Source organism: Emys orbicularis, chromosome 5 (genome assembly GCF_028017835.1).
Source record: "Emys orbicularis isolate rEmyOrb1 chromosome 5, rEmyOrb1.hap1, whole genome shotgun sequence".
Classification (NCBI taxonomy): Eukaryota; Metazoa; Chordata; order Testudines; family Emydidae; genus Emys; species Emys orbicularis.
In genome coordinates this window covers 103,706,892-103,719,572 of record NC_088687.1, presented here as the reverse complement: position 1 = coordinate 103,719,572, position 12,681 = coordinate 103,706,892, and the positions used below count along the sequence as shown (strand labels likewise).

General features: G+C 36.9%; 1 protein-coding gene across 1 annotated transcript in view; it reads right to left on the bottom strand.

The window, feature by feature from the left end:
* ARAP2 (ArfGAP with RhoGAP domain, ankyrin repeat and PH domain 2) overlaps positions 1-12,681 on the bottom strand; it is a 203,463-nt gene that overhangs the window by 113,525 nt on the left and 77,257 nt on the right. Inside the window, exons 9-11 of the mRNA XM_065405009.1 lie at positions 6,614-6,729; positions 5,146-5,345; positions 2,476-2,561 (exon numbers count right to left, since the gene is read on the bottom strand). Coding sequence (XP_065261081.1) covers positions 2,476-2,561; positions 5,146-5,345; positions 6,614-6,729 — 402 coding nt within the window. The remainder of the gene's footprint in view (positions 1-2,475; positions 2,562-5,145; positions 5,346-6,613; positions 6,730-12,681) is intronic.

The window sequence follows — 12,681 nt, the reverse complement described above, 5'->3', positions numbered from 1 at the left end:
TTGAACTGAACTTGAATTTTTCCTACAAGTGTGTAATAGGGAGGAGTCCAATTTAGGGCTAGATTAAGGGCCCATTAAGAACATTTCCAAAGAAGTCATAGCAAAGCAATGCTCCCTCACTGGGTGGACTGCATTCAGTTAATGTTAGCAGGGAGCCGTCACTGCTGGATAATGGACTGCATTCTGGAGGGTGGACTGCAGTTGTACTGATTCTCAGTGTGGGGATATAGGAGTGTGTGTGGGGTGGAAGACCACTGTAGAGACCAGCTACAGTCTGGCTTTGCATATCTAATTTATATCAAAATTATCAAAATCATTTACGCAACATTAAGAAGTATTTAAAGCAGTATTGCCAAATTATGATTGTATTGCTAATCTCAGGATAATATTTAATGTATTTCTTAAAGCCCCAGCTCCTGGAGTCATGCAACTTTCTGTTAAAAAAAAAATGTATTGAGGGGAGAGTGGGGAAATATTTCAGCCCTCATGGTTTTGGCGTGAAGCTGGAAAAAACGGAAAGGAAATAAAAGTAATTAGGGCTGTCAAGCGATTAAAAAAACTTAATTGTGATTAATCGCACTGTTAAACAATAATAGAATACCATTTATTTAAATATTTTTGGATGTTTTCTACATTTTCAAATATATTGATTTCAATTACAATACAGAATACAAAGTGTACAGTGCTCACTTTATATTTGTTTTTATTACAAATATTCGTGCTGTTAAAAAACAAAGAAATAGTATTTTTGTATTCACCTCATACAAGTATTGTAATGCAATCTCTTTACCATGAAAGTTGAACTTACAAATGTAGAATTATCTACAAAAAAATAACTGCATTCAAAATTAAAACAATGTAAAACTTTAGAGCATACAAGTCTACTCAGTCCTACTTCTTGTTCAGCCAGTCACTCAAACAAGTTTGTTTACATTTGCAGGAGATAATGCTGCCCACTTCTTGTTTACGTCACCTGAAAGTGAGAACTGACGTTCGCATGATACTGTTGTAGCCAGCATTGCAAGATATTTACGTGCCAGATGCACTAAAGAGTCACATGTCCCTTCATCTTCAACCACCATTCCAGAGGACATGCGTCCATACTGATGATGGGCTCTGCTCAATAACGATCCAAAGCAGTGCAGATCGACGCATGTTCATTTTCATCTTCTGAGTCAGATGCCACCAGCAGAAGGTTGATTTTCTTTTTTGATTGTTCGGGTTCTGTAGTTTCCGCATCAGAGTGTTGCTCTTTTAAGCCTTCAGAGAGCAGGCTCCACACCTTGTCTCTCTCAGATTTTGGAAGGCACTTCAGATTCTTAAACCTGGGGTTGAGTGCTGTAGCTATCTTTAGAAATCTCACATTGGTACCTTCTTTGCGTTTTGTTAAATCTGCTGTGAAAAGTGTTCTTAAAATGAACAACATGTGCTGGGTCATCATCTGAGACTGCTATAATATGAAATACATGGCAGAATGAGGGTAAAACAGAGCAGACACATTATTCTCCCCCAAGGAGTTCAGTCAAAATTTAATTAATGCATTATTTTTTTAACGAGCGTCATCAGCATGGAAGCACGTCCTCTGGAATAGTGGCCGAAGCATGAAGGGGCATACGAATGTTTAGCATATCTGGCATGTAAATTCCTTGCAACGCCGGCTACAAAAGTGCCATGCGAATGCCTGTTCTCGCTTTCAGGTGACATTGTAAATAAGAAACCGTCAGCATTATCTCCAGTAGATGTAAACAAACTTGTTTGTCTTAGCAATTGGCTGAATATGAAGTAGGACTGAGTGGACTTGTAGGCTCTAAAGTTTTACATTCTTTTGTTTTTGAGTGCAGGTATGTAACAAAAAAAATATATATATACATTTCTAAGTTGCACTTTCACAATAAAGAGATTGCATTATGGTACTTGTATGAGGTGAATTGAAAAATACTATTTCTTTTGTTTATCATTTTTACAGTGCAAATATTGTAATAAAATAATAATATAAAGTGAGCACTGTACACTTTGTATTCTGTGTTGTAATTTAAATCAATATATTTGAAAATGTAGAAAAACATCCGAAAATAGTTAATACATTTCAATTTGTATTCTAGTGTTTAACACGTGATTAAAACTACGATTAATCGTGATTAATTTTTTAAAATTGTGATTAATTATTGAATTAATTGCATGAGTTAACTGTGATTAACCGACAGCCCTAAAAGTAACCCAATAATAATTATTTCTTAAAATTAAATGACTGTTCAACCAATCTCATGAATTGGGGGGGGGGGGATGATTTTTGAATACTTGGGTTGGCAATTCTGTTCAAGAGTAAATACATTATGCAAGAATAGGGCTTATACATTTATTTTAATGAGCTGAACCTTTAAACACAAATGAGAAAGCAACTTTTATACCAAAAATCACACAGGTCTAACATATTTTTCACAGTATCTCAAGAAGTTCAGTTATCACATAACCTACCTCAATCAGCTCATTGCTCCAAATGCTGGCATCCATTTTTAGGCTCCGGACCTTTGAATCTCTGGGCCCTAAAGATCTGTGCTGTCCTTAATAAAAATAAATTATTTAAAAATATTATTTAATTTCAACTGAGCCTTTTGTGTTAAACAAATAACAAAAACATGACTTTAATAAAGACAGTAGTTATTATGCGGATTGTTTTCAACACAGACTGGTCAAACTGCAGGAAGTTTGAAATTTTTAGATAATTACAATACTGTGCAATTCACATTATAATAAAAGCAGCATCCTAAATTATGAAAAGATTGTAAATTCTTTGGAATAGGAATGATGTATTTTCCATGTTATGTAAATACAGGTTGAACCTCTCTAATCCGGCACTCCCTGGTCCGGCAATATACGTGGTCCAGCATAGGGGCCGACTCTGTGGGTGCTCCAGCCCTGGAGCACCCACTGGGAAAAATTAGTGGGTGCAGAGCATCCACTGCCGTCAAGCTCCCCCTACTGACCCCTTCCCCTGTGCCTCTCTCGTACCGGCGGCCCTGTGCTTACCAACTCCTCTTCCTCCCTCCCAGTTCTTCCGGAGCACCGCAAACAGCTGATTCACGGCGTTCAAGATCCGAGAGGGAGGGGAAGGATGAGGACCTGGTGCCGGTGGCTGGGACCCCGGGCCACAGCAGGGCCCCCAGGCGGGGGGCCATGCTGGGCACAAAGCCTGGGGGTGCTCCACTACCCCCCCGCACTCTTACTTCCCGTGCCTATGGAGACCCGCTGGCACTCTGCATTGACCTCCCATGGTTCAGCAAATTCTCTGTTTCGGCACCAATCAGGTCCTGAGGGTGCCGAACTAGAGAGGTTCAACCTGTACTGTTTACCTTTATGCAATTCTTTAAATATTTAATAAATCACCGATTTTTTTCTGATACAGGGGACATTTAAAGATTTTTTTTGTTAAACTACTTGGAATTTTTATCCCTCCCCCCCCCCCCCTTACTGCAAATGTAAAAATCCTGTTTTACCTGCCATTTTAAAGTAGGTTTCTACTAACATCTCAAAAATATTTCCTTGGTAACCATAAAATATGTACTGAAGTTCTGGAGATAATTTCTGAAATGTTTACTTTGCAATGTCTACTCGTAAGATTTTGTTAAAGGAGCACTCAAGAGAAGGCCACTGTAGAGAAACTAAATGAATTCTTTGCATTGGTCTTCACTGCAGAGGATGTAGAGATACACGCATCACAGCTCTTCTTTTTGGCTGACAACTCGGAAGTTCTGTCCCAATTTGATGTGTCAGTAAAAGAGGTTTTAGAACAAACAGATAAGGTAAACTGTAATAAGTCACCAGGACTAGATGGTATTCATCCAAGAGTTCTGAAAGAACTCAAATAAGAAATTGCAGAACTATTAACTGTAGTATGTAACCGAATACTGACATCAACCTCTGTACCAGACAACTGAAATAGGCAATTCTTTGGAAATTAGAATTATTTGAGGGAGTCAACAAGCAAGTGGATAAGGAGATCCAGTCGATATAATATATTCCAATTTTCAGAAATCCTTTGACAAGGTCAAAGGAAAAAATAATCCCAACTACACATAAACAATGATGGGTTCTAAATTAGCTGTTTCCACGCAAGAAAGATATTGAGGTCACTGAGGATAGCTCTCTGAAAACGTCTACTTATTGAGCAGTAGCAGTCAAAAAGGTTAACAGTATGTTAGGAACTATTAGGAAAGGGATAGAAAATAAGACAGAAAATATAATGCCACTATATAAATCCCTGGTGCATTCACACCATGAATAGTGTGTCCAGTTCTGGTTGCTGCATCTCGCTTTCATACGAGGCGAGACTAAAATGATTAGGGCTGTTCAGTTTAGAAAAGAGACTATTAAGGGGGGATATAATAGAGTTCAGTAAAGTCATAAATGGTGTGGAAAAAAATGAACAGAAATGTTATTTACCCTTTCACACAATACAAAAACTAGGGCGTCACTAATGAAATTAATAGGAAGCAGGTTTAATACAAACAAGAGGAAGTACATTTTCACACAATGCACAGCTAACCTGTGGAATTCACTGGAATGGAATATTGTAATGGCCAAAAGTATAACTGGTTCAAAGAGATAGGTGCATCAATGGCTATTAGGCAAGATGGTCAGGGACACAATATTATGCTCAGGGTGACCCTATACCTCTGGCTACCAGAAGAGGGTGGATCACTCCAAAATTGCCCTGTTCTGTACACTCCCCTGTAGCTCTAGTACAGATCACTGCAGAGACAGGATAGTAGACAAAATGGACCATGGTCAGACCCAGTATGCCAGCTCCTAAGTCCTTATTTATACGGCTAAAAGGTACCCAGTGCCTCTACAGAGACACTAAGGAGGCTTAATTTCCACTGATCGCAATGAATTACTCATTTCAAGGGCACTGAACAACTTAGAGGATTGGACACATTCATACATGGAAGTGGTTTAGAATAATGAAATATATCTATACTTCAATTTAAAAATATCACAAACTTCCATTAATTTCTGTTCCTCAAAACTTTTGCAAGGACATGTTATAAATGGCACTTTAAGCAAAACAAAAACAATGCAAGGACATGCACAGGTATGCAAATGACATCCTGGAGAACCACCACGGCCTATTTTTAATTACTCTACCTGCACATTTCTTACAAATGACAACACAGAGATTGATGGATGCCCAGTCAGGATCTGGAGCTTTACAATCAGCACAGCTCCTGTTTGACTCATTGAACCATATCTTCTCAGCTACTTCATAATCAGAGAGAGTTTCTGCTATCGATTGCTGCAATGCTTCAATCCACTCTTGTTTCTCTCCTTCCGACTCTGCTGTAAAGCTGAAACAATTGACTTTTCTGCATTATTGATCTTTATTTTAAAGCCCAATTAAACAGGGTCTACAGTTCCTCTTATGCATTTAATTTACAAATGAAATTGCTGTTCAAAAATCTGACTTCCCTAGAGATTTAAATATCAAGACAAGATATATTCTTTCATTTTGTTGCTTAATGAAAACTCCCTTAAAATTCCAACATATAATTTCTTTATAAGCTAAATTATTTAAATGCAATAGTAGTTTTTGGCACACTCAACTTTCGTTCCAGAGTTGCTTACAATCTTTTTACTCAATATAAATCAGATTTAAAACTTGAGTTTAAGCCACAGTATCACAAATGACTAAGGAAGATATAGTCAAAGGAGCTATTAGTATTTACTAAACAGTAGAGATGGACTATCCCATAGGTAATAGCTCTAAATAGGATATTCCTTTGCACAGACCATCTAATGTTGTTGGTTTAGTGTAAGTAAAATACTCACTATCTGACCCAGTTAGCCACAGACTCAAGTCATTGATCATGACCAATCTACCTGCAGTTCTATGCTGCTAGAAATTAGAATCAGACAGGTCACCAATGAAACTGAAAATTATGCTTGCTTTTCAGTCGCCTGTCCCAAGCTTAAGATCCAGAAATCCAAGGAAAGGAATAGGAAAAGGAAAATCATTTTTCTATATTACTGCAGTTTCATTTAAAGTGCAATAGTTTACTATGACATTCCATAAAAAGGTTTGTATATCTTTATTAGTATTCATGCTTTTGTTTACAATATCATTCACCATGGAACATAATGAACTTGCAACTAGCTTCAATGGGAAGTTCTTAAAAGGGGTGTCATATGATCCTTTTTTGGAATAAATTGATAGCTAATTACATGGACAAAGTATTATTTTCGGTACCTATTTTACCTGACATTTTTATTTATTTATTTTAAAGAAAAAGACTTTACAGTGACCTCTCCTTTTTCTTTACCCTTGCTTAGAATGAAACCACACACAAACTCAATTCATCCTTATATTATAAAAATAAGAATTTGTAAGGCCTGGGATATCTAGTAGACACTGTACTTGGAAAGGGATGTAATAGATTAACAAGTCAGCCAAAGAAATAACATCTTACAACTTTATAAAAACACTGAATCATCATATTTAAATTACTGCAATTTTTACCAAAAGCGAGTAAGGTTAATTTTAATGTCAAGCAAACATTTCTAGAATTTACTACCAGCACTGAAAATTTTTATACATAAAAATGTGAACAGCTCTTACCTAAAGCTTTTATAGGGAGTGATTATTTCAAAAGACTGTTTTGCTGTCCTGTCCACTTGTTTTACATTCGCCACATTCATAGGGATTATAGTGATACCAAACCCAGTCTTAAAATCCTAGCAGAAAAAAAAAGGAAAAAAATTAAAGATTTCATTCTTCATTAATCAGAAGATTCAAAATTATTAAATCAGCGATTAACAAGCTCTTCTTGACTGCATTGAGAGAGGGCTAAAATACATTAAATACTTTCTTAATATTACTTTTCTATGTAATAATTCCTCTAGTTTCTAGACGGATGTTATTTGATCACAAGTGGGCAGGTAAATGTTCTATGCAATTTAATGCGAGGTAAAGTGGTCTAAGAGAAATCTCGATTTTAAAACATGATTCACTGGATTAAATCATACTTCAGTTTTTGATAACCTCGGTTTCTACAGTGCAACACTATACATATTATCTATATCTATATCTATATATATAGTGCTGCATATATATATTAGGCATTTCTAATACTAAGACAATGCTTTCATAACGTTTATAAAATTCTAGTTCTTGAACATTTGACTGGTTTTGCCATTGATCTGTTGAATGAATTTGGGCAAGTCATTTCACCTCTCTGTGCCTCAGTTTCCCAATCTATAAACTGGGGACAGTAATGCTTGCCTTTGAAATAACCTTTGGACAAAATGCTTAATAGTAGGATCTGTGGTCTTGTTAGAGATGCTGAACATGAGCTTGCTTCCATTTTTAAAAACAAAATTGAGCAAGAAAATGAAAATTCATAACAATAATAAATTCATATGTTTGTATCATAAATGTTAAGTAATAATTGCATCACAGTAGGAAACAAAGGGCTTAGCACTGTAGACACATATAGTAACAGAGTCCCTACCCCAAAAAATTTATAATCTTCATTTTAGAGCAGAACCTAAAACAGTATGGAGGCATTGAGACTCTATTTCAATTAAAGTTGCTTAATTGATTGTAGGGGGAAAAAAACTGTTTATGATTTCCTGCAAGACTGACACCAAAACTACCCCTTAAAGTTGTTCCATGTAATTTTTTAAAGTTAGATTTCAAGTACATCAACAACAAAACTGAAGCTACCAAAAACCGTTGTGGCAATTAATTCTCAAACTAAGAATTTCACTATATGCCCTTAAAACCTGCCAAACTCTTTCTAATGCAAGTTTTTCACCTTTTAGATTTAGCCATTTCCCCCCTCCCTTTACTTTAATTCTATGCCTCTAACATGTTTGCATTTATTTTTCTTCACTTTCGCCACTTCCTTACATTTTCTTCTAATACAATGACTTTGATCCTGATGTACCTATTCTAGAGAAGACCAAAAGCTCTCTGAGGAACCTACACAGTGACTAATTCATCCTCTCTGATCAGTTCTATGGGCACAGACTGAGGAGTATAATCACTTCTGAGCATAGACTTGACAGCATGTTCTATAGCAATGAAGTATTCTTAAAGTCCGACTTCACTGGTTAAATTAACAGAAGCCTGATGCATAAAAGTTAAAAAAAAAAAAAACACCATTGTGTCTGAAAAAAGCAAATATTTAGTTTTGAGCTACAGTGGCTATGATGGGTTAAGTCACATGGGAAGAACAAGATAGAAAGATAGCCAACAAGAAACTAAAGGCTATCATTTCTTCACTACCTTACTTTTAAGCAAACTAAATGATTTGTTGATTATAACAACTCATAAGAAGGCAGAGCTGAGCGAACAAACGGCACCCACCTGAAGAATTGTGCACAATTCTGGTTGCTAAATAGAGAATGGATATTGAGTGACTGGAAGAAGTATGAGAAATAGGATTTCAGAGGACATACCCTCCAGTCAGGATCTCAGGTTAACTGTGCTTTATCCATACTTCTTACAACCGCCAATGGGGAAGAAAAAAAAAAAAAAAAGAGGGAGTGAGGGGCAGGAGAATGGGGAAGGATTAAGGTGGAAAAGCAGAGGGGGGGGGAATCAACTTATCCACTCCCCAGCCCTTTTGCATAATTAATTATTTCTCCCCCTTCCCATACATTTGGCCACTGTAATTAATATGGCCCATATTACCAAAGGCAACAACAGAAGTTTCAAATATGAAGCCACTCAAAAGGAATCAGAAAGACACAGGGTTCAATTCCCTTCTCCACCACAGACTTCCTATATAACCTTGGACAGGTCACTTAGGCTCAGGTCCTCAAAGGAATTTAGGCACCTAACTTCTGATTCTGCCTCAGTTCTCCAGCCGTAAAATGGGGATAATAGCATTGCCCAACCTCACAGGTTCGTTGTGAGGATAGATACATTAAAGATTGTGTGATGCTCTGATAATTTGTAATTGGGGGCCAGCTAAGTACTATAGATCATAGATAGAGGGAAATAAATATAAATATGAAAGTGACATGATTCCTTTTTTTGTTCTTATGCTTTCACCACCTCACAAAAGACACTCTTGCTTAAACAGTAGATATTGTAAAAGTTAGGCACTTCACAGCACTTGGAGGAATATCACAGAAGGTTCCTTACCAAAACACTCTTGGATTTCTTTATGGTATTTCATTTCACATTAGATACCATGAAACTTTCTTATAAGTGTGAACATTTTCACCTCCTTTCCGATTTATTTGTTTCACCACCTCTTTAAACTCTGCAAGTGGTTTTGTAAGGTTATTTAAAAGTTATAAATAGCTGTGTTCCAGTGTGCTCTACTTTTTACTGAACATACCGTTACTGCTGTGTGGTGTAGTCTCTTGAAAGACTTATAAGAGACAGTTAAATTGCACAGCAAAAAATCCCCAGAACATGTGCCCTTTATTGCTTCTTTATGATGTATGACGACAACCTCAAACATTTATTCTAAAGAATCAAACTCTACTTGGTAATTTTTGCATTAGAAATATCAGACCTAAATTCCTCCGCTTTTTGCTGGAGGACAAGAGGCATAATGACGACACCACAGAAGACTGAAAACTGAACAGCAGCTTTACTGAGAGAAGAGGGGAATGTTTAGATTGGAGGGTTACAGCAGAATGAGAATAAAAGGACATGTTTTTCGGGTTTTTGTTCTAGCCTGCTTTACTCAAAGTCATGACAAAATGGAGCGAGGGGTACGGGGGAGAGAGCATAGCTCTCTGAAAAGATTCAACATCCCTTCCACTGGCAGCGGAAGACTGGGAATGCTGCAGCTCAGGTTTCAGTCTGTTGTGATACTGCTGTCCTTATCAAGTTGTTCAATCCTAAAGTCCAGTAAAAACCTGGAATTCAACACTTGATATTTAAAAGATTAAAAATACATACTGTATTTAAAAAAATACCAGGGAAAAAAATCTTCAAAGTCTCTTTGACATTGTAAAAGAGCACCAAAGGGTAAAAATAAAACTATTCTCGCGATTGCAGTTCACCTTTTTGACAGTCCTCCAAACCAGTCTAAAATATGGTCTTCTAGACTTGTGAAACCATTCTAGTTCCAATTTTCCTTTCCCAGTAGAGTGTGTGCCCTTTAATCTTTTTTAATCAATTCATTGCTTCAAAAGTATGATCTTGCATGTTTCCTTAGATTTACCTTTGCTTTTTGGAGTAGCTCATATGAGGTTTACTTTATGCAAGTTGTCACAAGGTTTGTGGAATTTACAGCAAGGCTTCCTTCTGAAAACTAAGAAGTCCCTTAGCAATTTAACATGATTTAGACCTTCCATATTATGCCTATATTAGCCCTACATTATTTGATTTTCTAGCAGCCAAATAATTTCAAATAGATTAAAAGCTAGTAGCTGGAGTACCTTCAGATGAGGCAGTTAAAACTCCCTTATTTTTTAGGTAGAGTGTAGTTTAGTATTTTCAGCTGGAGCAGAGCAGTTATTTCCACCATGTAGAGATTGAGAAATTTGTTTCCATATTAATGGAATGAAAGAAAATTAAGATATGTATCACCAGAATTTGAAAAATATAATTGCTCAGTAGTCTAGGAATCACTTTGATTATATTAATTCTTCTCCACAAAGCTATACTGACTTGTCTCCTTTTAAAAGGTATCCTTTGCTTTAGTCTCCCCAGTTGTATTTCATCAGGTTTTCCAAGCCTTTAAGATTTAAGCCATTCATATTTCAGCCTAAAATCTTTTAAACCTAGATTTTAATTGAGCACCGAGAGAACACATAGGCACAGTTTCTTATACCCTTTTATTGCTGATGCTTTAGAATGTCAACAAAGCACATGGTATACGTATAAATACTACACACGCAAAAGGGAAGTTAAAAGAATATTTTCAAGGTTTAAAAGTCAAGCATTCAAAAGTTAGAAAATACCAGTATAAAGGCTACCTGTGCAACCTTAAATCATCCCCACAGTGTGTATGCATTATGATGCCATCTTTAACCACATGATCACATTCTCAGTCCCAACCAAAAAGGATCCCACATTTAAAGAACAAAAGGGACCTGCTCTGGGGATGAATCAGGGTTGTGTAGTAAGGGAGATTATTGTTTCCAGGATCCCAGTCATGTGTGTCACTTATTTTTAAAAAGCAACAGAGTCCTGTGGCACCTTATAGACTAACAGATGTATTGGAGCATAAGCTTTCATGGGTGAATACCCACTTCGTCAGACGCATGGGTATTCACCCATGAAAGCTTATGCTCCAATACATCTGTTAGTCTATAAGGTGCCACAGGACTCTCTGTTGCTTTTTACAGATCCGGACTAACATGGCTACCCCGCTGATACTTATTTTTAAGACGCTACTCAGGTGAATTTCATTAGCTTATTAGCTTACACCCAAGATATTCAACAGTTAACTTCAACCCAGTCTGTCTACTAGAAAAGAGTAACCCAACAAAACCAACATTTAACAAGATCCTGAATCATTGTGGAAACAGACAACTTAATAAAGCAATGTGGGGAAAGTTAGATAATAGCCTCTCTTGGGGAACCTTGCCTAAAGGGGGGGGAGGGGAGAAAGCTTGACAAAGCACATAAGTAAGGATCCATTAACAAACAAACAAACGCATCTATGATTATCTCTGAAAAGCATTTTAATAGTTGTAGTTTTGATTCTTGGGGGATGAGATGGTGTAGCCCTTGTTTCAGTGTAGTCTAATACTACCAAGTAAAATAGAAAATTTGAGATATAGTCTAATAATGATTACCAAGAGCCATAGAAATTTACTATCCCTGCAACCCAAACACACCACTTTGGGTGGAACAACTGCTTTGCTCAGTTTCCAACAAGTCACCACACTTGGGTATAATAAAATTAAGAAGTGTTATAATAAAGGCCTTCAAGCTGTGATGTAGCAATTACAAATCATGCAGTTATTACAAGAAGCTGTTTACACAGGTAGCAAAGAGTCTTGACAAAAGCCGATATGGGGAGAAGACAATGCTACAGTAGTTTAAGGATGGTCCATTCATTTCTCTTTTGTACATATGCTGTTTAAGTAAGCACTGTATGAAATGCAAATACTCATATAATAAGCAATGTGGTATTCTCTCTCTGAAAGCAATCAGAAGCTATTAGTAAAATATTAAGTTTGGGGGTTAAAGAAAAGTGGTCCTGGGATCGACTGTGATGTTTTCTGGAAAGTCCTGAAGGGACACAATCCTGCCTTGTACTTTATGATGAGTTAGACTGAAGGGGAGGTTGCTAATAATTATACATAGTAGTTGCTAATAACAATAGATAGTAGTTGTCCAAACATTCCAGCCACACTTGCTCTCTACCACTTTTCACTCTCTCTCTGCCAGGCACCAGGAAAGCAAAACAGCCTAACACCATCTGGGTGCCATGAATGAGAGACAGAGCTGTATGTCAAAGGTAGACTGATGGCGCCGCAGACCAAACCATCATCGTATCTCCCCAGTTTTACATAAATGGTGAAGGGGGGGGGGGGAGAGGGGCATGAGCAACTGTGATCATATTATGCCTGTCCTGTGTTCTTTCCATTTGGCTGCCTGTAAAGCTATGAAATGGAATTAAGATGATCCAGCTAGTTAAACAAAATAAAAATAAAAATATAAAAAAGCCTTTAACAGAGAAAGCCCAGGATATATTCAAGACATTC